General features: G+C 36.4%; 2 protein-coding genes, 1 long non-coding RNA gene and 1 other non-coding gene across 5 annotated transcripts in view; 2 read left to right on the top strand and 2 right to left on the bottom strand.

Moving 5' to 3' along the window:
• LOC106829303 (uncharacterized) overlaps positions 1-930 on the bottom strand; it is a 267,300-nt gene extending 266,370 nt beyond the window's left edge. Inside the window, exon 1 of the long non-coding RNA XR_011503275.1 lies at positions 801-930. This is a non-coding gene — a long non-coding RNA (uncharacterized lncRNA). The remainder of the gene's footprint in view (positions 1-800) is intronic.
• On the top strand, positions 886-10,517 carry TTC14 (tetratricopeptide repeat domain 14). Of its 2 annotated transcripts, none has more exons than XM_014838343.3 (12): positions 886-1,264; positions 1,742-1,866; positions 1,972-2,171; positions 3,104-3,188; positions 3,352-3,481; positions 3,787-3,942; positions 4,356-4,427; positions 4,835-4,954; positions 5,059-5,181; positions 7,221-7,338; positions 8,285-8,394; positions 9,228-10,517. In XM_014838343.3, the coding sequence occupies exons 1-12, from the start codon at positions 1,104-1,106 to the stop codon at positions 10,147-10,149; spliced, it is 2,322 nt and encodes a 773-aa protein (XP_014693829.2). In that variant the 5' UTR covers positions 886-1,103; the 3' UTR covers positions 10,150-10,517. The 2 variants fall into 2 exon arrangements, 1 of the variants encoding a protein (XP_014693829.2); XR_006528108.2 differs by having other exon boundaries at positions 904-1,264; positions 7,221-7,859.
• Positions 10,518-13,255: 2,738 nt separating this feature from the next.
• Positions 13,256-26,077, bottom strand: part of CCDC39 (coiled-coil domain 39 molecular ruler complex subunit) — a 42,314-nt gene continuing 29,492 nt past the window's right edge. Inside the window, exons 14-20 of the mRNA XM_044771130.2 lie at positions 23,649-23,772; positions 18,372-18,531; positions 17,852-17,958; positions 16,700-16,840; positions 16,378-16,557; positions 16,137-16,222; positions 13,256-15,034 (exon numbers count right to left, since the gene is read on the bottom strand). Of these exons, the coding sequence (XP_044627065.2) occupies positions 14,878-15,034; positions 16,137-16,222; positions 16,378-16,557; positions 16,700-16,840; positions 17,852-17,958; positions 18,372-18,531; positions 23,649-23,772 (955 nt within the window). The 3' untranslated portion in view covers positions 13,256-14,877. The remainder of the gene's footprint in view (positions 15,035-16,136; positions 16,223-16,377; positions 16,558-16,699; positions 16,841-17,851; positions 17,959-18,371; positions 18,532-23,648; positions 23,773-26,077) is intronic.
• On the top strand, positions 19,067-19,168 carry LOC123286180 (U6 spliceosomal RNA). Its single transcript, XR_006528452.1, has one exon. It is a non-coding gene; the product is annotated as a U6 spliceosomal RNA (small nuclear RNA).

Genomic DNA, 26,077 nt, shown 5'->3' with positions numbered 1-26,077 from the left:
AGAGGACCATAATAAACTACATATATTTAAGTGGTACAGATTTCAATATATTGAAATAAAACAAAGCCACATTATCTCAAAATTAGAGTAAGTTAGACCCTTCTATATAATAAAAATACTCTCCAGCAACTGTGCCTGTGAAGACTCTAGCCTCTTTCCAGCTGGATGACATTGAGCAATCTACTGAGACTCTCTGGGCCTGTTCCCTCCATCTCTAAAATGAGAGTATAATGAGGGACAGTGTTTAGGTTCTCAAATCAGTATGGAGGAAAAAAAGCCTAAATCAAAAGTACCTTTGAAAATCACTTGAATTACCCATAAGCATAGTATATTGATATTAGTGTGAGCAACACTATATAAATTTTACAGGCACTAAATCTTGAGAAATCACTTGGATAAACTAAAGAAATAAAAATGAATGTATATATGCATATGTCTAGGCATTAAAGTCATTCTGGTTTTAAGTTAACTCTAAAATCACGAACACTGAATGGAGTAGGGATGGAGAACACAACTCCACTGCTTAACAAAAGTCAGCGTCCTTCCTTTCTTCTGCTCTGTAGCCTATCGGAAAATCTCCCAGAGCAGTCGTTTAACGCGGCTATGCCACAGAGGTAGGTGTGATTTATCCAGCGAGTACTTTGAGAGAAGAACCTTTGTAACTCGTTTGGGGCACCGGCACTTAGAAGCACCTCACTAAACAGGAAGATGAATTATTATTTACCCTACATTAGAGCTCGGACCATTTCAATGGAATAATAACACTATGGAAATTTTAATAATGAAAACTTCTCACATACATCACCGCCTCGACACCGTACTAAGTCCTTAACTCAGGAAATGCTTAACCCAGGAAACGCTTAGCCCAATCCTTCCGGCTTCCGTAGTCTCGCTCAATTTCGTGAGACCTAGGCTGAGCTCCGCCGCGCCGCGACTCGGGTGGCTCCGGGACACTTCCGGGAGGCCGCTCTAAGGGTTCGTGATGTAGGTTTCGGCGGATTCCAGGCTGCTTCTTCAGCCTCCGGGACCACGGGGCTGAAGTAGTGGGCACAGAACGGGGAGGCCAGCAGCCCACCGATCGTTGGGCTCAGTAATCTCTAGCCATGGACCGGGACCTCCTGCGGCAGTCCCTGAATTACCACGGGCCGTCATTGCTGTCCCTGCTCCGGAGCGAACAGCAGGACAATCCGCACTTCCGGAGTCTCCTGGGGTCGGGGGCCGAGCCTGCCCGGGGCCCGCCGCCCCAGCAGCAGTTACAGGGCAGGTAATGGGACGGCGGCGCCGCTGCGAGACGGGGGAGGGGACGCAGCTCGGGGCCTCATTACCGCAGCCGGGCGGCTGAGTTCAGAAGCAGCGGGGCCGCGGCCGTGAGCACGTGAGGACTGCGGCGCCGGTGCGGAGGGCTAGAAGGAGGAGGGTCCGCTCTCCTGGTGTGAGGCAGTGCGGGATGCGGGCTGAACAACTTCTCTGGTACTGCCTAGCGGTGGTGCGGATTCTTTAGCTTAAAACCCCTTGTGCTTTCGTATCTGGAGCTGGGGGCGTCACTTTTTAAGTTTCCCCGCCCTCCACCTAGAGACTGGGGAGTGAAAGAATCCCTGGTTAAAACTTTGTCTCGGAGGATGTACAGTCAGGAGCTTAAAATGGACCTGATCGGGCGATGTGTATAGCCGTGAGCAGGAGCTTGCAATACTGATAGGTTTTGCACATGTACCAGTTTTCATAAATTTTGTTTCTTTTTAAGAAAAGAGAAGAGAGTTGACAACACTGAAATACAAAAATTCATTTCCAAAAAAGCGGATCTGCTTTTTGCACTTTCCTGGAAATCAGATGCTCCCGCAACTTCTGAAGTTAATGAAGACAATGAGGGTGAGTTTAATCTTAAAATCTTTTGATTGCGGTTTGGTTTGACAGCACTTCTGATGAAACAGGACACAAAGCTATTGTTAGTAATTTTGTTAATTATTTTTTCAGATCATTATGCAATCATGCCACCTTTGGAGCAGTTCATGGAGATACCTAGTATGGACCGGAGAGAGTTGTTTTTTCGAGATATTGAGCGTGGTGATATAGTGATTGGACGAATTAGTTCCATTCGGGAGTTTGGGTTTTTCATGGTGTTGATATGTTTAGGCAGTGGCATCATGAGAGACATATCCCACTTAGAAATCACAGTAAGTTACTTTGCAGTTATTTGATTGCTTCTGTTTTTGATAAGGAGTCATCTCAATGCAAGAATTATGTCTTTTTGCATACAGGTATGCTTAAGTGTGTGCTGCTGATGTAATCTTGAGAAATAAGCAGTAATAGACAAAAATTAAGTACCTTTTCTTTTTAAAAAAAATTATTAGTGGTGATGGAGTTACTTACACAGTTTCCCCCATTTCTGGTTTTTGGGGTTTTTTTGGTCCCTTTGATTGGCAGGGTTGGGGTCCTTTTTCTAAATGATATCAAAGAGATATCAGTGGATATGGTGAGATCGATTGGTATTCCAGGCTTATTTCTTCTAGCTGCATGTGTCCTTATTTATTTAGTATTGGGCATTATATACTTGGATGTGGATAATTTAGAAACAAATTCCTGTCTCATTTATGTATTTACAATAATTAAATGTAAGTGATTTATACATTATAAACCTGAATTGGAAATAGTGTGTCACTTTAAAAGGTTTAATGTTTACTATTTATCAAGGCAGATAAACAGGGAAGAAAAGCTGAAAGGATCACAGACTGGGTCACAGACATAAACTTTGGAGAATTCACATTTCATTTTCATTGGAATTTTCATACTTTTATTACTTTTTTTAAGAAGTGCAAAGTATCTTTTTGTTTCATAATCTATACTGAACATTTACCTCCTAAAACATATTGCACATTTCATGAGATTTTACTTTTTGAACTTAACCAGAAAATTCTTTTTATTGTGTTTGGGCACAGAAATTTACTTATAACTAAAATCCTTATTTAAATCTAGACTTTAGGGTATTAGTTGTTTTTTTAATGTTCATGTCAACTATTAGCTGTTCATACTGAACAACTGTGATAAAAGAAGACACTTCTCACCAAAGAATGGAATGTCTGGTGTTTTAAAATACTTCTCATTGCAGGCTCTTTGTCCATTAAGAGATGTGCCTTCTCACAGTAACCACGGAGATCCTTTGTCATATTACCAAACTGGTGACATCATTCGAGGTGATCAGTTTCATCATATTAATAAAAGTGTAACAGTTGTCAGGTTTTTGTTTTTATTAATTTTGAAAATGTAGTCTAATGAGAATAGTGTTTGGAAAGGTTTATTTTTTTATGTTACTTTGCATTTTCTTGTTAATCAGCTTAGTTTTCTTATTTTTTTAAGCTGGAATCAAGGATATTGACAGATATCATGAAAAGCTTGCAGTATCTCTATATAGCTCATCTCTTCCACCACACCTATCTGGTATTAAATTAGGTGTAATTAGTTCTGAAGAGCTTCCTTTGTACTACAGGTAATTTATCCACATTATTTCAAAAAGTTAGTTGCAAAACAGTTTTTTGACTAAAAAATAGCAAATTTTGTCCAACTTCTGACAACAAAGTAGAATTTTAATTTCTATTTCAAAATATGCTCATTTTATCTTTATAACCCTTAAATTTCTTCAAATTTGGTAAAAGGAACCAAATCATAATATTGCCACACCTTCATGTACAAAAATGTATGAGTATTTAAACTCCATGTGATAATGTTATTTCTTTAATAGAAATGGGACATGCTAATTATGTTAGTTATATTTTTGTGATTTTTTTTTTTAAGGAGGAGTGTTGAACTAAATAGCAATTCTTTGGAATCCTATGAAAATATCATGGAGAGTTCTTTGGGATTTGTTAATCCAGGAGTAGTTGAATTCCTTCTAGGAAAACTAGGAATAGATGAATCTAATCCACCATCTTTAATGAGAGGCCTACAAAGGTATAGTAATCAGTATTATTCCATTAAGTAGTGGGGTGAATGGTGCTGAGCTCAGAACCTGCATAACTGAGGGATATATTTGACTGTTCTAAGCATAGTCGCAGCAGTGTGCCAAAGGTTGAATGAACTAAATGATCCCAACTCCTTCTGGAATGGAATCTCTTATAGATGTATACCTTGTGATTAAGTAGAGAAAGATCCAGAAAATTTGTAAGAAGTTTGTGTATATGCTAAAGAAAAATACCGTTTAACAATAATCGTCATTCCTGAGAGATCAAGAATTTTGTTTTGTGGATAGGTTACAAATTTCTTGCTTGGGATTCACATTTTCAGTGTTGAGTTTTTATCTGTCAGAGTGAAGTATATTTACAGAAGAAGTATTTATATGGTTTGACTTTTATTTTCTTTAATAGCAAAAATTTCTCTGAAGACGATTTTGCTTCTGCATTAAGAAAGAAGCAGTCTGCATCTTGGGCTTTAAAATGGTATGAAGACTTTGTCTTTCAACAATTGCATTATCTAGTCTAAAAGGTTAGGATAAGGCAAGCATTCTTATGTCATCATCAAGACCAAATTTGTTTATAAATAAATTAAAATTCTACCATTTTGACATTAGCTGTTCTTTAGGTGTAAATGGTGTTGTGTTGTAAACTTAACAGACGTAAGTTTTAGTCAGCATTTTCATTTTTTCCCAAAGGAATTAGTATATTGATACCTGGATTTCATAAATATTTGTTGAAATTATCCAAAGGCACAATACTTCTTAGGTATATTGAGAACATTGAAAGCTAAACATTAGCCAGATTTGATTTGCTTTAAAACTTTATCCATGCTAACATTCTGTTTGGTTGTTCTGTGAAATGTTTGTGATACTTTCCAAATGTCGTCTTAGTGTGAAGATTGGAGTTGATTATTTTAAAGTTGGACGCCACGTGGATGCTATGAATGAATACAATAAGGCTCTGGAAATAGACAAACAAAATGTGGAGGCTTTGGTAGCTCGTGGAGCATTGTAAGTAGATCATGGGTTTTAAGAAATATTTACAAGGTAAATGTGTACAAGATTTATGAAGAGCTCACAAGATAAATTCCTCTAATTTTGTTTTATATCTCTAGATATGCAACAAAAGGAAGTCTGAACAAAGCTATAGAAGATTTTGAGCTTGCACTGGAAAACTGTCCAACTCACAGGAATGCAAGAAAGTACCTCTGCCAGACACTTGTAGAAAGAGGAGGGCAGTAAGTGTCAGATTTTGTTTAATAGTAGAGATTTAATATTCAGCAAGTATAAAACCTTGAACTTAACGTAAGGAAGTAGCATCTTTCACTCACTTAATTATGTTATGACTCTTAGTTTTCAATTTTGGTAAAAATCTGTCTTAAATATAGTCCCCTTAAATTTTGCAGTCCTTTTTTCTTTCCTTAACTATTGAGGTGTTTTTATGATTGGAGGTATTTTAATATTTCAAGTTTATTATTCTGAATATCTCAGTACATAGTAATATAGATGTAAAGATCAAAAAATTAGGTAAGTATTCTTTTCCTGGACATAGACTAGAAGTTTTTAATAGAGAGGAATTTAATTTCTAATCTGTTTCATCATTCTAGGAGTATAATGCCAGAAATATGAATTGAGAGCTCTATAGTTAATTTTGAAGAAGATTTCACTGTTATATTCAGCTTATTGCTCTGCTCTGTCCAGTAGAATCCACAAACTCAGATCAAATGGAAGAGGAAATCATTAAGAACAAACCCTGTAACTTATGTTACTATCCTGAGATGCTGGCATAATACCTGCATAGTAGCTGTATCATAAATAGTTAATGACTAACAGATTAGTCTAATCTATAAAATATTTTGAAGAAACAAAATACTTTGAATATAATTTGGTAACAGCCTGAGTTAATTGTTTAAAAAAAATAGCATCTTTTGCTATTAATTTTTTAAAAATAGAATGTCTCTTTTCTGTTTCATGAATTCCCTTGATCATTCCAGTTTGTATGATCATTCCAGAATTCCTAATTAATAAGACTTTGCAATATTTGTTTTTAACTCATATGAACTTCTGCTTGGGCTCAAGTTATGGGAGCAGCTTTTTACTTTCTCACTAGGTAGAGAGCTAGTACCTATTTAGATGTGGTTGTCTTGTTACCCACGAATTGGTGTCTTAGCTGAGTGAATGGCAACACCACCTATCCAGTTATCTAATCTAGAAATGTTGATTGTCTTTGATCCCTTATTCCCCACATCCAGTCTGACACAAAAATGATCCCGTTGAAGCCATTGGTCTTTTGTTAATTTGTCTTAGAGTAATTACCTTTTTCTTCTTTCTAAAAACTGAAAATATTTTGCAAAATCCTTTCACTGCTCCATATCCAGACTTTCTAATTCTGAATTTTCACAGCAGAGACTTGTGAGCGTCATCCAATAATTACCCTAACTACAGGCTGGTTGTGATTCACATGTATGTGTTGGTATTTCCAACTTTAAAGGTGAATTTTCTGGGAAAATTTTTCTGTAGAAAGGGAAATTCTTCATAAACTACTAGGAAGAGCCAGCCTAGGTAGCTCTATGCTAAAGCCCAAGATCATACTAAATTTACAGAGGACATCAGTTGATATGGGTTTTCTCGTGTGTTATACTAAAAGGCCACTGCTGGCCCTATAGTATGGCTTTGGTTACCAGTAATGGATTCCTGTTTGTTTGGGTCTTTTGTTTTTAATTGAGATGTAATTGACATATAACATTAGTTTCAGGTGTACAACATAATGATTTGATATATGTATATATTGCAGCATGATCACCACAATAAGTCTGGTTAAAATCCACCATTACACAGTTACAAATTTTCTTGTTTGTGTGTGATGAGAACATTTAAGATCTACTCTCTTAGCCACTTTCCAATATCTAATACAGTGTTATTAAATATAGTCACCATGCCCTAGATTACATCCCCAGGACTCATTTATCTTATTACTTGGAGTTTGTACTTTTTGACCACCTTCACCTATTTCACCCACTCCCCCACCTCTGCCTCTGGCAACCACCATCTGTTCTCTGTATCTTCGAGTTTGGTTTTTTTGTTTGGTTTTACGTGGTCTTTTTACCAAAGAAATAGCAGTAAAAAGCACATGATTTAGGTAATGTTCAATTTGGAAAATAACTTGCTAAACATAGTTTTTCCCTAGTAAGTTCTCTCATATAAGCCCCTGACCTGTATGCATATTTGAGGACTTTTTATTTTTTACAAACAAGCTAAATCTTCCTTTCAAATTTAGGTTAGAAGAAGAAGAAAAGTTTTTAAATGCTGAAAGTTACTATAAGAAAGCTTTGGCTTTGGATGAGACTTTTAAAGATGCAGAGGATGCTTTGCAGAAGCTTCATAAATATATGCAGGTGATTCTTTACTTCCTCTTAGAAACATAGTAATATTTGAAATTAATGCCAAAACTTAACTTTCTTCTAGGGAAAACTATTCTAGATTATTTAGTTAAGATATTATAAAAAGTTTCTTTTTAGATATAGCTTTTTCTAATTGGGTTTGACATTGCTTCATAGCTCTGCCTCTTCTTTTTTATTGGTTAGTACTCAAAAGTAAAAATAGCCCTATGAGAAACATTCCTATTGCCTAAATTTGGTATTTGGTTTCGAGAACTGTCCTTGTAGTGAGCTTTCCTAGTGGTTACAAAATTCACTGTTATTACTGTAATTGAGCTCTAATTATAAAACCCTTTTTGAGAAATACTTTAAACTGTCGTTTCCTGTAATACTGATGATGATGTTTTCTCATGCATTTTCTTCTGAATTGGACCATTGCTGCTGTGTCTGACATCTGGTGCTGCTCATCCCCATCCTCAAACTGGAAAATGGTTTCCTATGTAATTATGCATCCAACTGGGCTGTGCTTTTTTAAAATGGTTTGTATTTGAACATGGTGATTCCCCCCTCAATTCACCTTAATGGAATTTCTTTATCTGAATTTTATTTATAAAATTTGTGTCCTATCTAAATTTTTCAATTTTTTTAAATAATTTTTCGTGTATTTTATTTTTTCCCTTTGTTGCACTCTGGGTCATGGGTACCAATGCAATGGCTTCCCCTTTTTTCATGGACTACCAACTGCAATATGGTCCTCAATACTGTTCTGGCTATTCAATGATTAATGCCAAACACCTGTATGATTAATTTTTATATGTTAAAAATACTTGTTTAATGCTGGATATATGGTGATTTGGGTATACCACATCTGGTTTCTGGTTGGGGGGTGGTCTTTTGAAAACTGGGTTGTACATATTCTGCTATTTTTAACGTGTGGTTTTTTCCGATATCTGGGTTCAAAAAGAAATCTTTGGAATTAAGAGAAAAACAAGCTGAAAAGGAAGAAAAGCAGAAAACAAAGAAAATAGAAACAAGTGCAGAAAAGTTGCGTAAGCTCTTAAAAGAGGAGAAAAGGTAAACTATAATATTCGGTTAAGTTAATTTTTAACTTAAAAACAACTACTGAGTTGAACCAAAGTGCCATACGGAAGTAAAGTAAGTAAAAAAGAATTTCAAGTCATAATCAGTGATTCTTTGCAAGTATGTGTACCAAAAATTTTTCTATAAAAGAGATTAAGGAAAGTGGAATCTAAGGCTAGAATTCTTAAAAAAAAAAAAAAAAAAAAAGAATTAACCTTAGAATTAAAATGTATGTATGTTATTTTACTTATCCATATTTTATGGAGAAATGTTACAGAACTAGAGCAGTGATTCTCAACTCGGGGCAGTTTTGTCCCCCAGGGAATATTTTAGTTGTCCTAACTGGTGGAGTGCTACTGGCATCTAGTGGATGGAGGTCAGGGATTCTGTTAAACATCCTACAGTGATGGTGTAGGACAGCACCACCACCACCTGCCCTCGCAACAAAGAATTACACAGCTAAAAATGTCAGTAGTGCCGAGGGGGAGAAATTATGCACTAGAGGCAGCCAGATATAAAACTTTAGTTCTCCCCTTCATGGGTTCAGATGGTCTGAAATTTTTAAGGTAATGTTGGAAATGTCACTGTGTCTTTCAGAAATGATGGATTTGCTTATAGTGACAACTGTCTACACAAGTATTTTTCCCCAAACGTCATGCCTGATGGTAAAATTGGATCTTGTAATAACTAAGATTATTATAATTGCTTATCTAAGCCACAGCTTTTATGAAATCTTTGAAGAGAACAAAATAGACCTAAAGTTTTTATGGATAATTAAGAAACATTTTGTGCTTAACATTTCTGATGAGTTAACTACATTTTTTTAGGCTAAAGAAGAAAAGAAGAAAATCAACTTCTTCCTCTTCAAGTGTTTCTTCTGCTGATGAATCAGTTTCTTCTTCATCATCCTCTTCCTCTTCTGGCCACAAAAGGCATAAGAAACGTAAGAGGAACCGTTCAGAGTCTTCTCGAAGTTCCAAAAGGCATTCAGCTAAGGCATCCTCTAATCAGATAGATCAGAATAGGAAAGATGAGTACTTCCCAGTTCCAACCAATACTTCAGCATCTTTTCTTAACCAAAAACAAGAAGTGGAAAAATTACTGGAAAAGCAGGATAGGTTACCATATCAAAAGAAACAGGTAAAAGAGAAAGATAGATGCCCTCTCTCTTCATCTTCAGTTGAAATTCCGGATGATTTTGGAGGTAGGTCTGAAGATCCAAGAGATTTTTATGATAGCTGTAAAACTCAGGCAGGTAGTAGCAAAACAGAAAAGCCTTATAAATCAGAAAGACATTTTTCCAGTAGAAGAGATTCCTCAGATTCCTTCTGTAGGAATTCAGAGGACAAGGTGAAAATTTATGGTTATAGGAGATTTGAAAAAGACATAGAGGGAAGAAAAGAGCACTCTAGAAGGTGGGAACCAGGTTCCTTGAGGTATTCCACTTCACCAGCAAGCTCAGACTACTCTTGGAAGTCAGTTGAAAAATACAAAAAGTATGCTTACTCTGGATCACGTGATTTCAGTAGACATGAGCAAAGACATCAGTTAAATAAAAATCAAGGAGAATATGAAAGAGAGGATAATTATGAGGAGGATATTAAAAAAGAGGTTCCAGAAGAAGATGGACTGAATATCAAAGAGCAATCAGAAAGTGGAGTTAAAAAAAATTTACCTCAAAATTTAGTCAATATATTTAATCAGATAGCTGCATTTGAGAAAGAAAAGGGAAATAAGCCAAAAAATTAACATGCCAAGGGAATTAGCACCATTATACTAAAGGCTGTTAATGAAAGTTTTGGGTCTTTTAGTCATAACAGTCCAGCGCAGAGATCTCTGCTCCTAAAGTTATTTTATTTGTAGAGATTGCAGAAAGCAGATGCTTTTCAGCTATTCTTAAAGTATATTTGTTTCAGTGGTAGGTTCCCTTTTCACTGCTTGATTTTTAGGCTTTTCATGTGTATGTTTATGTACAGTATTTCTACTCTGATGATTTAAACTTCTTCACCTAAAGATGAATCTCCAAGTATTGTTTCTTCATTGTATTATGATGTATGAGAATTCCTTGGGTCCACCTCATCCTGCTCTTTGAGAGAGAATTAAATTTGTGCTTTGAACACCTGAGTCATTTTCATCAAAAATTATTTCCTTCTTTTTTCTGTTAAATTAAAAGCCCTCAGCTTTTGAAAGAGATATATTTAAATGTTCCTTAAGTTCCATTTACAGTCATCATTTGTTTATTAAATTTTTTGCATAACTTTTATTTTAAAATGGTAGATAGATATCTGTCATGTTTAATTGGCCTGATTTAATTAAAAATGGTTTGTATACTAGCTTAGGAAGTACCTTAGAAATAAAGCCATGAAAGTTGAATAGGGGTCCATTTTGCTTTTTTCTCCCTTTTTTCTCCTAACTATTGCTAGCAGTATACCCCTAAGAAATTTCTTAAATATTGGCAAGACCCTTGGAGACTACATTCCAGACAAGAAAAGATCAGAATAGAAAAGAATTCTTTTAGCAAAAACAGCATGGGCAAGAGAAGCACTCTATAAATCAGGTTCTCCTCTAAAGGAAAGAAAATTAGAGAGCTGTCCTAGAGTTGTGAGTATCCAGTTGGGAAGGCACTGGGTATGTTTTTTTGTGTTTTTTTTTTTAAAGATTTTATTTTTCCTTTTTCTCTCAAAGCCCCCCAGTACATAGTTGTGTATTTTTAGTTGTAGGTCCTTCTAGTCGTGGCATGTGGGATGGCGCCTCAGCATGGCCTGATGAGCAGTGCCATGTCCGTGCCCAGGAGTCGAACTGGCGAAACCCTGGGTGAACTTAACCACTAGGCCATGGGGCTGGCCCCTGGGCATGTTTTTAAACAGCCTAGAGCTGGCCCGCATTTTGCCTTCTTAACACCTCCTCTCCCCTGATGCCTCCTTTCTCAGGGTGTGAATTTAAAAAAAAAAAAAAAAAGACTAGGCCAACAGAGCCTGATTTTACTCAGAATAAATTCCAGCAACTGGAGCCGAAAAGGAAGGGACTTGGATCGTAAAGATCCTCCCAAAATTACTGAAAACAGCATATAGATAAAGACAGGAGTCATAGGTGTGGAATTTATAATGGTCTTTAGAGTCTTTCCAATTTAAGATTCTAGACAGTGTAAATGACAATGGGGCTTTAATACTATCACTCATGATGATGCTGGATGGGTGGGTTGTGGGGGGGTAGGTGAGTATCCACTTAGAATGTTCTGAGTGAGAGATAATGATAGAGGAAGAAGACACTTTTTAGTCCTTGTTCTGTTCTTGCCAAGAGTGAAATACCAAAACTTCAAGCATAATTAAGTATGTACTATTTGTGACCTTCAGACTTCAGTGATGAGAGCCTAATGAAAAAGCTAAAATTTGTTTTGCAGTGAAACAGAAACTGGTCAAAAACAATAAGTAATAGCAATAGAAATAGGTCAGTCACTCAGGCATTAGTCTTTGCACCAAGAGACTTACCTTAAAAGAGAGCCCAGTTCTTTGTATTAACAGCCCTCGTGTCATCCCTACATAGTCTCCATAGTGGTATTTTTTTTTTTTTTTTAAGATTTTATTTTTTCCTTTTTCTCCCCAAAGCCCCCGGTACATAGTTGTATATTCTTCGTTGTGGGTTCTTCTAGTTGTGGTATGTGGGACGCTGCCTCAGCGTGGTTTGATGAGCAGTGCCATGTCCGCGCCCAGGATTCGAACCAGCGAAACACTGGGCCGCCTGCAGCGGAGCGCGTGAACTTAACCACTTGGCCACGGGGCCAGCCCCTCCATAGTGGTATTTTTAAAGAGTGAAAACTCTGTTGACATAGCCCTTGATCTTTAGGAATTCCTAGTATGGCTTCAGAATTTTACCTACACTGTTTTATTTAATAAATTCTCTTTGAGCATCATTATCAACCAGCACTAATTTTGTAAAGTGTCTTTGTGGTTTAATGTTACATTTAGGCACAAAAAAATTAGGATAGTACCTTATACAACAGCCTGCCAGAATTTAGAAATTCCATCTTCTCTAGAGCTCCTTTCCTGGCACATAGTAAACTTAAGCAGAGTACACAAACCAATTTCTAAGCATGTGTTCAGGAAACCCATCACCACAAAGGAATATTACTAGAGATTTACTTGTCAAGAATGCCTTCAAGGGGCCAGCCTGGTAGCATAGTGGTTAAGTTCACATGTTCTGGATCCTGGGTGCGGACCTGCACACTGCTTATCAAGCCGTGCTTTGGCAGGCGTCCCACATATAAAATAGAGGAAGATGGGCATGGATGTTAACTCAGGGCCAATCTTCTTCAGCAAAAAGAGGGGGATTGGCGGTGGATGTTAGCTCAGGGCTAATCTTCCTTTAAAAAAAAAAAGAAAGCCTAGTGCTACCTTCAGAATTTCTTTCCTTAACATCATGCTGTCTATAAACGTACATACCCAGGCTGTGTCTTTGTTTCCATAAGTAGGTGACTTTCTAACACAGCAGGTGGGTGTTAACTCCAGATTTGTGGATAATGGAAAAATGGAATTGATTCCTTGTCTCACCATTTAGCATTATTACATTGAAGTTAGAACTGTTCTTTCTTTAAGAGTTAAATGTAGACATATGCTAGCCTGAGAACGTAACCATTCCACAAATATTGTGGTAGGCTTTGTGTGGTGACTTAATAATGGGTAGAAGTTATTGTGCAATTCCTGTATGTCAGGTCCTGTGCATTTTGTATATATTATCTGATTATTTCAGTAAGTTTGTGATGCAGGTAACTGCTACTGTCTCTATATTATGAATGAGGAAAAGCATAGAGAAGTAACTTTCCCAAGATTACAGAGCTAACAACACAATCCCTGCCTTCGCAGAACACAGTATTTAATAATATTTCAAGTTCCAAGTAGTTTACAAAGTAATATAGGGCGAAGAATAAGAACTTTGGTGAAAATACAAAGTAACCGTGAGATTAATCAGTTGTTAGATCTTAAATAAATCCCATGCATAGGAACAGTATTTTACCCAAAAATTGTATTATCCATCTTTTTTACCCATCTTACTCATTGGACTTGGCTATGCTTTTTGCTGGTCTTTCTAAAAATAATAATAAAATATTCAAATAATGATCAGGAGAAACATTTACTCCCCCTACTGCGTTTCAGAAGGAACTGCAGGGGCCGGCCCGGTGGCGCAGCAGTTAAGTGCGCACGTTCCGCTTTGGCAGCCTGGGGTTCACCAGTTCAGATCCCGGGTGCGGACGTGGCACCACTTGTCAAGCCAGGCTGTGGCAGGCGTCCCACACGGAAAGGAGAGGAAGATGGCACGGATGTTAGCTCAGGGCCAGTCTTCCTCAGCAAAAAGAGGAGGAGTGGCGGCAGATGTTAGCTCAGGGCTAATCTTCCTCAAAAAAAAAAGGAACTGCAAATGATAGTTCTAAACAATGACAACTGTCATAATTTTCTTTCCAAGGTTTGAAGAAAACACTACTCATCTAAGTACATAGATTCTAATACCTTTATTTGAAAACCAGTTTTATAACATAATCGTACTCCACACTCTATTCCAAGAGTTTAAGTGTTGGGCACATGTTACAATAAAGTTTAACTGAGATAACTAATTTAAATCTGGTAGTTTACTTACACTGTATATTTCTAGAATTCCTATTGCAAATCAAATCACACGTAGCTTTCTTTAAATTATTAAATAAGAAAATCTTAAAAAGACATTCTTTATGCTTGGTTGTCCATCTTGAGAGCAAAATCTTTATGTGACTTCTTTCAAGATCAGAGTGAAGTAATTCCTAGAAATTTAAGCTGCATTTTTATGGATATACAGTGTTTCTCTCCTATCAGTTTTCTTGGTGGGGAGGTAGGTAATGCTATTTTTTGGTTAAAAATTTTAATTATACCAAAAGAAGAAACTAATAGATTTCTCCCCCCAAAACTCTGGGAAATAGGTTTCTTTGAATAAAGAAAACCTAATGTCAGGATCTTCTAAGGTAAATGAGAGTTTTAGTAGTGTTAGAAACTCTTTATAGTATGATGAATCTTTAGAAATTTCTTGAAAGATTCTGTTATATTAGAAATGGATGTAGTGTCATGGCTAGCATGAAATAATGAAGCAAACTATTTTTCAATGTAACAGCCATCAAAATAACAGTGAAAGCATTTTCCCTGTACTTGTATAACATGTAGCCTTCAGAATCTGGTATTACGGCTTTCCTTCTATGTAAAGAAAACAGGAAAGACACTAAAAAAATTAAACCTTTCTTTAGCAAAGGACCGAAATTGCTTGACTTTTTTTTAAACTATCAGCTTTTACATTTTCCACTGGATAAAACTTTTGTCTGGTCATTGTATATTTCTAACACAATTTCAGCCTCTGTATCATTATACAGTACCCAAAAGCACAGAGTGGGATTTACTATTTTAAAAGTGTGAGATTTTTGTCTTTGTGTTTACACCTTGTTCAAAAGAAAGATTAAAATGTTTATTTGCTGCTCATTTTGCTTTTACCATTACTGGAGCTACTGCTAGCACTAGTTGGCCTAGCAGAGCTGCCCATCAGTGAAGTGGAGGTTGGGAAGTTCAGCTCTAATACTTTAATTGAAGCCTGAGAAGCAGAAGTACTTGTACTCCTAGATGACCTAGAAGAAAAAAACAGCATTATTACAATTTAATTAAAAATTTATATTTTAGGAGAGACTCCCCTCATTAAAAGTAAAACATACCAAAATCCCACAAGTAACTAAAGAGATCAAAAAGTACATCTATTCATAGTGCTAATAAATTTTAAAAACATGATCATTAATAATATCAAGAAATTAGTTTATAAAAAGGAAAAGAAAGGTAATAAACATGAGAGTTTCAAACCAGTAAAATAGTTCAATATTTTTCTATATGAGAAAAATGTTTTCAACTATAATCAATTTAGAGATGGAATCCTTAAGCATAAAAGGTAACAAAAAGAAGAGGGGCATGGGAATTTGGGTGCTGGCAAGAGTGATTAAAACGATAGGTTATGTAACTTAAGCCAAAGAGAAGAAAGCGAGAGGCCTGTTGACAGGGGTCATTTGAAAAGTGTAACTAGCCATACAATTCTAAAATGCTAAGTTTTAAAAATATATTTTAGGAAAGTACAGGGATGTACCTGGATGCTCAACAAGTTTACATAGAAACTTTTTTTTTTACTTAAACACTATCTTTTCCGACATCCCTTTTTCTTTCTGAAATCTGTACATAGACTAATGAAAAATAAGTGGCTGCTGAATGATCTATCTGATGATAAGATTCTGGATAAAACTAAACTGCAGAATAAATAATTTCCTTTTAGCAAAATGAAGCAGCATAAATAAAATCCTCACTAAAAATTTTACCATGTGGTTTTAATCATAAAAATCATACTTCATATGTCTACAAATGTAACTTGCCCTTTTATGGTTTAAAAAATTCTCCCCCTACTCAGAGTTGGCCATGCTAGATGTAACCTCCAAGATTTCCCTGTGGTTATCCTACTGAAATAGCTGGTAGTCACGAAGCACTCTGTGCCCTTATAGAAATGGTGATACCAGATAGAAGTGGGAGGGGCCTTGCTCTGCTGGCGGTTTTCTGCACATGTGACTGACTTGCGAAGGTGGGTAAGAATGAGGAGAGCACTGGCAGATCAACAGCTGTGGCGATAAGGAAGTGGCTGGCTTCCCTTAAGATAGAAGCTGTGAGAGTTAGGTGGTTTTATAACCTTCCACTTACCTTGCTGATAACAGTGAAGTCTGTGAAGGAGACCTGGAACTCTGACGACTGCCTTTAGTACTCGCTGCAGGCAGCTCTAAACCATTCTGGAGGAATATTCAAGAGCGATCGTTAGTATCACTACATTTTAGAAGAATAATATTTTTAATTAGATTTCACTTTATGATGAATGCTGTAAGTTTCTTACTTTCATGAAATGCTTAAGAAATATTTGTATTTAACTAGAAGGTACTCTCATTACCTGTTGAAAGTATGTTTGAAGGATAATACGGATCTCAGCATTTTGTTCTGTGACATCAACTAACATTTCATCAATGATCTTGTGAAACTGTTTCACTTCACGAAGATTGATGTCTTGTTCTTCCAGTGTTTCATCCTTTGTGTCTTTGAAACGACGTATTTCCTTGGTGAGTTTTGCACACTGTTGGTCAATGGTAGTCAATTATTATTTAAACCTATTATCCAGAACTTAATTTTTTTAATGGACAAAGGAGGATTTGGGTTTACCATTTGGAACTCCAAAAAATGTAAATATGACATCAGTTTTTAAAAGACACCAATACCTGTTTAGTTACTCTCTCTAATTTTGGCTTCTGCTCCTCAGTTTCTCTCCTTAGTTGAAATGAATAAGCCTGCTTCTCTGATAATTTTTCTTTGATGTTATTTGTTAAATGTTCTATAACTTCTAAAGTATTTTCCATGCTCTGCAGAAAATGATGTATTAACATACTTAACGGTTAGAATCAAAAATAACATAACTTGCCATATGTCAAGTATTCATTTAATTTTAATTCATTTATTTTTGTATATAATATTTTATTGGTAGATAAGTATAATGGTTTTATGGATCAAAATTAAAATCCATAATTTTATGGATTATGGTTTAATCCATAAAGCCAAAAGTATAGCAGTTTTATGGATTAAGTTTTATAAATAATTCCACGAGGAAGTATTTTTATGTGGTATTTGGGGGGAAATAAGCAATTCAAAGACTATTGAAAGCATTTCACAATTCATATCATCTGTTGTTCTACTTTATTAGCCAAAAAAAACCACCTCTGTTTTTATATGGAGCCTGCTTACCATATACATTGTTTCCTGTTTCAGCAATGTGCTTTAGTAACTACTTTCTACTGGATTATTTTTATCCTTCAAACTTTTTTAAGGTGATCTTTAAAGGATTAAATGAAATAAAAGTTCGTTAAGTAAAAGTTAGTAGATAGATCATAATTAGCTAGCTAAGATTCATCAACTTATTAACAGGTAATTGTTAGGGGTCCATCCTGTGCTTGCACTGGGACTTTTTTTCTTTTTAAGATTTTATTTTTTTCCTTTTTCTCCCCAAAGCCCCCCGGTACATAGTTGTATATTCTCCGTTGTGGGTCCTTCTAGTTGTGGCATGTGGGACACTGCCTCAGCGTGGTTTGATGAGCAGTGCCATGTCCGCGCCCAGGATTCGAACCAACAAAACACTGGGCCACCTGCGGCGGAGCGCGCGAACCCAACCACTCGGCCACGGGGCCGGCCCCTGCACTGGGATTTTTAATTAATTTATTTAATACTCTGAACACTTATTTTTTTCTCATTTAAATGAAATTTATCTCTTAGTATCTACTTCTCTAAAACATTGTCTCCTTTGTACAAGATAACAAAGTATAGTGATAATAATGATTAACTTTTACTAAGGGCTTATTACTAAAGCCTGTAGAATGTACCTGGATATCTTCCTGTAGTTCTCTGATTTGTCTTTGTTTGTATCTGTATTTTTCATCAGCAGCTCTTTTTTGTTCTTCCAGGTGGATTTTTAGCTCATATTCATCACCTAGAATTTAGAGAACTTTTAGTCTAAATTTCTAACATGCTGTGTAGAAAGCAGTTTTAAAGTTTTACATATGTTAAACTTCTAACATTTTTTGTTTTGAAAGGTTAATAAATTCCTTATGTCTCCTTGTTGAAAAACAGTATGGGCATGTGGTCATTTTTGTTTTGTCAACATAGAGCAGGCAATGGGTTGCTGTTTTCTTCAGATTTGAAATTAATTCCCTAGAGAAGTGATATGCCATATCACTAGAACACTAGAATAATGAAAATAACACTTAGCACTTACTAAAGGGGGAGGGGGTATGGTTAGTTTTCCTGACTCAAACATGGTACATTTTTGTTTTCCATGTCTCAGTGTTCTTTTTAAAATAACTGTACAGCATAATTAAAAAAAATTTCATAACTCCTACATACTAGATGGAGTCACTTTTTTAAAGGATTGTTTGTAATTGTTGTTGCAACTGTTGAGCACTTGCAAGGTGTTTTCTAGAGCATAGATTTCTTTTTCAGCTTTGTTGATCTTAGCATCCAAACTGTCACCTTCCCTTTGAAGTTCTTCCTTTTCTTGAGCAGCCTATGAAATACAGAATAGAACTGATTGAGTAAAAGTATTACCTTGGGGGAGAATGTCTCTTTTCAGGGCAGGAAATATTTAACTCACAACAATACTAATTTGCCTTGAGCCTACGTGCAGCACCAAGCATTTATTTACTGCACTTGATTTAGAGCAGAAGACCACATCCTCAAGGCCTTCAAAATACAGCACATAGGATACAAAACCGTGATGGAAATGTAGTAACTAACCAAGCTTACATTAAAACTCTCCAACAAAAATTACCAAAAAGTTAAGCAGGTATAAACTTTACTGGGAAGAGAAACAGGGTTAACTAGAAGGAGGGTTCAAACTATATGTTAAATAAGAAGAATGTATGTTTCTGGCTTGAAAGGCTTAGAAACACCCTCATTTTAAATCTTAGAAGTAAAAGAGGTGAGCAAGCTACACCGAGGAAAGTGAATGCTTATCATTCCCAACCCAGTTATGTGTGTCTTATTAGAAATAGGATTTCAACATCTTTGAGCAGTTAAGTGATGTTAAAATTAGAAAGAATACTCACTTCAGTAGTACATGCTGCAGTTGGAACCATATAGAGAAGATTTGCATGGCACTTGGGCAAAATGACATGCAAATTTGTGAAGTGTTACATATTTTTAAAAGCAAAAATACTGCATGATTCCACTTACGTGAGGTATCGAGAGTAGTCAAATTTGCAGAGCTGGAAAGTAGAATGGAGGTTGCCAGGGGTTAGGGAGAGAGGGAAATGGGAGCTATTGTTTAATGGGCACAGATTCAGTTTTGAAAGATGAAAAAAGCTTTGGAGACGGATGTTAGTGTTGGTTGCACAACATTGTGAATGTACTTAATACCACTGAACTGTACATTTTAAAATAGTTAAAATGGCTAATTTTATATATATTTCACCACATTTTTAAAATAATTTTTAAAAATTGAAGATAATCATGATAAATGTGGCTAGAAAAGTGATGTCTATAAATTGCTGAAAACCAAAACTTCCACAGTGAGAGGACATACTAAGTGACTTTTTCCAGCTTAATTCTGTCACTGTACTAGTATCTCTAGAGTTGTACCCAAACCGTTCCAAAGAACTTCTCCAATTAAGGGTTGACAAGGATAGCATGCATCTAATAATTTTATTTGTTAATTTATTCACTTCCTAGGTATGTGTATTTAAGCTAGAATGTGGTCATTGGAAAGGTTTTATTGGTAATATTTCTTAACATTTTCACTCTTTTTTGTTTTATTATGCTTCAAAATATGTTATACATGTTTTTATAGCAAATAGTACATAATAAAAAATAAAGATTTAGCAAAAAAAAGTTCTTAGATAAATTACATCTAATTCCTTTAAATTGAGTCTAGAATTAGCAGCCATTTATTTTGAAACATAGTGTAGTGGAAGAAAGAGCTAAAATAAATCAAAACAGCTAGATTTTAGTTGTGGAGTTGAGTAACATTAAATAATTCACTTCCCTTCCCCGAGTTCAGTTTCTTTATTTGTCAAATGAAGGGGTTGAATTTGTTCATTTATACAAATTCCTGATCTAATTCCACACATGCCTTAAATTTCTAAAACTCTAAAGTCCCACTTGTCTCTAAATCAGACATTATATAATGTATACTTATTACCCGGGATTAGAAAAGCTAATATTTGGAAGAAATTTTTATTTATACCTTTCTGTCAACATTTTAAAGCATTTTCTAGTAATTTCATTGGAAACATTAAATTGTGGTCAGAATTGGACTATTTCCAAATAAAGAGGAACTTGGAAATGAGATTTGAAAAATGCCAGACCCTCATTGGTTACTGATCATATTTTTCAGTCTGGCTCTTAAGAGTGAGATACTAGAAGATACTAGGGTAAGTGAAAGGACAAACAAAACTATGTATACCCCATAGACACGAGGCTACTGCAGGACCAAAAACGAGGGCTATGAGTGATTGTTTCTCCCAAAAAAGATATGTTAAAGTCCTAACCCCCAGCACGTCAGAATGTGACCTTACTTGGAAATAGGGTCTTTGCAGATGTAGTCGAGTTACAATGAAGGCATTAGGGCAGGGCTTAAACAAACATGGGAAATTTGGACACAGACACATTCCCAGAGGGGAGACTGAAGAGACACAGGGACCATGTCATGTGAAGATGATGGCAGAGATCATGGTGATGTTTCCATAAGCCAGGGAACACCAAAGATTGCCAGCAAACCACCAGAAGCTGGGAGAGAGGCATAGAACAGAGTATCCCTCAGCCCTCAGAAGGAACCCGCCTGCCGACACCTTCGTCTTGGACTTCCACCCTCTAAACCAGGAGACAATACCTCTCTGTAGTTTAAGCTACCTAGCTTGTGGTAGTTTGTTACAGCAGCCCTAGCAAATTCATACAAGGGGTCAACAAACTTTGTACGTAAAGGACAAGACAGTAAATATTGTAGTCTTGATGGGCCATTCAGACTCTGTCAAAACTACTCATCCTTATTACTACTGATATTGTAGGATGAAGGCAGCCATACACAATATATAAATAAATGACTTATGTATTATATGTTCCAGTACTTATTTACAAAGCAGCAATGGACAGCTTTTGGTCCAGGGTCCATAGTTTGCTTACCCCTGAAATACAACATGCAGAAGGCAGGACAGTGGTTAACACTGTGACCAAATTCCTCTTCCCCAGTGCTATAAACATACATACATGTGCCCATCAGGAAAGATCACCTTTGGGAGGAATGTAAAGGATATAAGGAAGGGAAAGAATCTTGAATTGACTAAATTTACGCACTAAGTCTACCACATTCAAAACAGAAGTGACGGTTAACTTCTAATTGGCAAGTTTAAGCTTTTCCCAGCAGTGAAGCTGCTGAAGTATTATTTTCAAAACGTTAAAAATTATTCTCATACAAATATAAAATGAACATGTGCCAAAAATTTCATTCAACTCAAGGAATCAGTAAGACGTTTAGACAAGTTCAGAGGAATTGGACAGATTTTATGTATGTACACAGTCAGAAATGCTGAAATAAATTTGCATATGGATATGAAACTAGTTAATATCTTTTATGGCAATAAAATATAATGCTTGTGTTATCTTTCCTACAGAATGTAAGTCAGTTGTATTTCTACTGGCCAAAATTCCTTTACATTGTTATGGACAAGAATCATATGCATTACTATCAGTTTTCTACAATTTAACATCTATCCCTACAGAGTTTGTAAAATAGGTTAGTCAACAGAAAATCAGTCAAAAGTGTGCACTCCTATAGAATCAGATAATCCTTAGAAAATGCCAAGTCTGGTGTCACCACGCCCTGGCATTACTGCACACCCACAGACTGCTTTTGACCATTTTCAGGTCATGGGTAATTTTTCTCAACATAAGCCAGACTGAGTTTAGCTGTAAAGTAAGTTTCATTTTTACACATTTGGCACATGTGGAGTATTATGAGTAAAACGTTTAAATATGCTGTGCAATGAACAATGGGAATAACTGGCAAGCTGTGGACCCTGGAAAAGATGGAAAGTGAAGTGTGGCATCAGGAAACTGACAAAGGTAACTGATAGCCTTCATTCATATTCATTATACTGATATTTATCCAGCACCTTCTCTGTAAACAGAAGGAATACTCTTCTTCATAAAATTTGCCTGTTTTCCTAGGATAACAATAACAATAATGATGGCTAATATTTATTGAGGGCTCATTTTGTTCCAGGTACTGTTTTAAGGGCTTTACATATATTTTCTCATTTACGCCTCACAACAAAAGTAAGAATATTATCCTCATTTTGCAAGTTAGAAAACTAAATTTAACTATTTAAAACCAAATTGTTAAATAACTTATTCAAGGTCACCTACCCAGTCAGTGATAGAACCAAGATATGGACAAAGGCACTTTAACACCGCCAGTACTTTTGGGTAACTTATCACAGCCCTTGTTGGTAGAGAAACTTAACTGGAATTGTAACATCTACCTTCTTCCCAACACTTACAGTAGAACCTACTCTTCACCCCTTGGGAAACTTTAAAACTTGAGGAAAGTCCTGTTAAGATTGGGCAGCAGCCTGAGGTACTATAGACTGATGAGTTTCAAGAAGGATCTGAGAGCTGGGACTCATTTCTCATATAGGTTAGGTGGAGTTTCCTAAGCCAAGGTGGCAGGCAAGCACACTTAGTATTAAGTGTTAGGGGTAGCCTCAAAGAAGGGCTCCAGAAGGAAACTTGGAAGATTAAGTCAGAGGGGAGGGAGCACCCACAAGGGCCATCCCTAAAGGTGTGAACTGGGAGATCTTCCCACTCCTATCTATCTATGATACAGGAAAAGTGAGTTGTTACAATTTCCATTCCTTCTTTATGGTATTTTGAGTAACTTCCCAGACCTCTCTGTAAAGGAAATCACACCTGTTCAGGGTATTTTCTACACGGGAAAGATGACTATAGCAGTACTCAGCAAGGGAACTGTATCCAATTCCTGATGACTTCTGAATTTCCCCTGTGGGTCACTACATAAAGATAACCATGAGACGGCAGACAACACTCAAATATTTGAACAGAGCAGATTCACCTGATCTGTTGTCTCCCATCTAATATGAAGACAAAGGAACAGCCCTCTTCCTCTCTGGATATCTGCCATACCAGGACTGCGTGGTAAATTGGAGTGTAAGATTTCAGAGGTGGTATGGCTCCAGGTGATGATAAGGTCTAGGGTGTGCCCATATGAGTAGGTGGCTATAGCGAAGTCAAGCTTTGAGCCTGAGGTGCTGAACAGGTTGTCACATACATGCTAAGACACTCAGATAGTAGATCTTACTGAGATTATGAATCTTGAATAAAGGAGGGGAATTGACATGACACAAATGATAGCAAAAAAAAAGAAAAAAAAGTCAAACAGTGGTCCAGACCTCTCTTTGACTTCATGGACTGGAGGTGTATAAAACTAATGGCACTTCAGTACCTCCATCTAGCAACTAATGTTTCCTGGCTCTAATTAAGTGCAATAGCTACTAGAGTGATGAAATTTGAAACTTCGTGGCAAAAAAAAAAAAAAAAATGCAATTTTAGTTAACAAGAGTTAACAAAGGATACTTCATTCTATCACAACTGTAAATCAATTAAGATTACCTTTATTACATAATAGGCCTGTGTTTTCTCCTCTTCTCCTTCAGGAGGCAGCATAACAACAGTAAGAATTTCATATCTATTCTTCAGCTTATCAATTTTACTTAGCCGCTCATGAAACTCAGCACTAATATGGAAAGAAAAAGAAAAACTCAACACTGAAAACCAAACAACATACTTTTTTAAAAAGGATTATAGTGTTTTTATAGAAGACATTTGTATTGGGTTACTACTGAACTCAAACAGGTTAAATATGTTCTCACTTTTCAATTTTATAATTCAGTGTGAAGGGTCTCAGATTTCACCCTATTTGAAAGGTAACAAGTTAGCCTGCCACAGTTTCATGGATACTGACAAAAGACACAAGATTCCCGGCTCAGAGAAAAAGGACTTTATCACTCATGGCAAACCAAGTAGCATGAGCTTCCTGTTTGCATTGGTTCCCCTTGCTCCCGAAGTTTCATGCAAGTGAGGAGTGGTTCAAATGGATGCTGCAAACACAGGCTTACGTCACAGCTCAGGAACCTCAAGCTTAGGTAATCCAAATATTTTATAAAGGGAAGAAAACAAACACACCTAACTTTTGCTCCAGAGAGAGATACTACTTCTAGCTTCCAAGGCTGTTCACTATCTAAACATCTTTTAAAAGATAGTCCAATGCAAACCAAAACCACACTAAGATCACCTCGCACTCATTAGCATGGCTACTATCAAAAAACAAACAAACAAAAGTATTGGTGATGATGTGGAAAAATTGGAACCCTTATGCACTGTTGGTGGGACTGTAAAATAGTGCAACTGCCGTGGAAAACAGTATAGTGGTTCCTTAAAAAATTGAAAATAGAACTACCATATGATCGAGCAATCCCACCTCTGGGTATATAGCCGAAAGAACTGAAAGCAGGTTCTCGAAGAGATATCAGCACACCAAAGTTGATAGCAGCATTATTCACAATAGCCAAGGGGTGGAAGAAACCTAAATTTCCATGGACAGATGAATGGCTAAACAAAATGTGGTATATACACACTATGGAATATTATTCAGTCTTAAAAGTAAATTCACATGCCTCAGGGATGAAGCTTGAGGACACTGTGCTAAGTGAAATAAGCCAGTCACAAAAAACCAAATACTATATGATTCTACTTATATGGGGTCTCTAAAGTAGTCAAATTCATACAAACAGAAAGAATGATAGTTACCAAGGACCACAGGGAGAGGGAAGTGGGGAGTTAGAGTCTAATGGGTATAGAATTTCAGTTTTGCAACATGAAAAATTTCTGGAGATTTGTTGCACAACAATGTGAATATACTTAAATCTACTGAACTGTACACTTAAAAATGGTGAAGATGGTAAATTTTATGTTATGTGTTTTTTACCAACATTTTTTTAAAAGATAGTCTAGAACAGGACGGTTAGTGCCTCACCTTGCAAAGCATGCAGAAATACGAGAAACCCATGGAGAACTGTCCCCCAAGATTTAGATTCTTAAATCTGCTGGTTACTTTTTTCCTTTTATTTCCATCAAGTTATATTTTATGAACTATTTTTAACTTATTTTATAGTACTAATAATGCTAATCTATGCATGGGAAAATGGAGAGTGACTCATTTGTCTGCTACAACCTCATGAAAGTGAGCCATCCAACCAAGGTGAAAAGAAATTTTCAACCTACCAGTTTTCCTACTCCTAAAGAAAGTTGATGGCAAAATATATCAAGCATCAGAAGTTACAACTTTGCTTATATTTTAATGTTACTATTGTTTCATCAGAAAATATTTACTGATCCTTTATGTGGTTGTAAACGACAAGGCTTGTGGGCCTTCCAGCTGAAGATGGTGGACTGAACACAAGTATATCTCTCCTTCTTCCTAAAATGGAAAGATGAAAGGAGAAAAAAACCACCACAGCTCTGGGAACAAGACAGAATTTCTACATGAATTCATGAAAAAATGGAAAGCAAATGGGATACAATTGGCGGGGGGTAGGGAGAATGGAGATACACACAAAAGATTAATGCAGAAATAAGAGCCATTTTTCACCAAAGAAGTCTGGAGAAAATCCAAACTCAGGAATAAGAAATAAAAAGAGCAAGAGTGATCTCTGAGGGTATTGTCAAGGTAATTAATAAAGGGATTGCCTACAGAACATCTGGGCCACTTTCCTCAACCCCTCAACGTACACAGAGATGTCGAGCAATTATTTATGCTCCAACGATAACCCCCAAAATTACCAGTGTCTGGCATTGTATGTTGGAGCTGGAGAGAAAAGCAAAAAAAAAAGATGTAATTCCAGGCCTCCACAGCAGTGGAGGTTAATAAGAAAGAAAGGCAGTTCCACCGAGGAATGAAATAAAATCTTTATCACCCAAAATAAACTCCTTTAGGGACAAACTTCTTAGGCTCCTGAAGGGACAGACTAGCCCAGAGCCTA

This window comes from Equus asinus, chromosome 5 (assembly GCF_041296235.1).
Source record: "Equus asinus isolate D_3611 breed Donkey chromosome 5, EquAss-T2T_v2, whole genome shotgun sequence".
NCBI lineage: Eukaryota > Metazoa > Chordata > Mammalia > Perissodactyla > Equidae > Equus > Equus asinus.
Note: the sequence above shows the minus strand (reverse complement) of the source record. Positions and strands in the feature narration are given on the sequence as shown.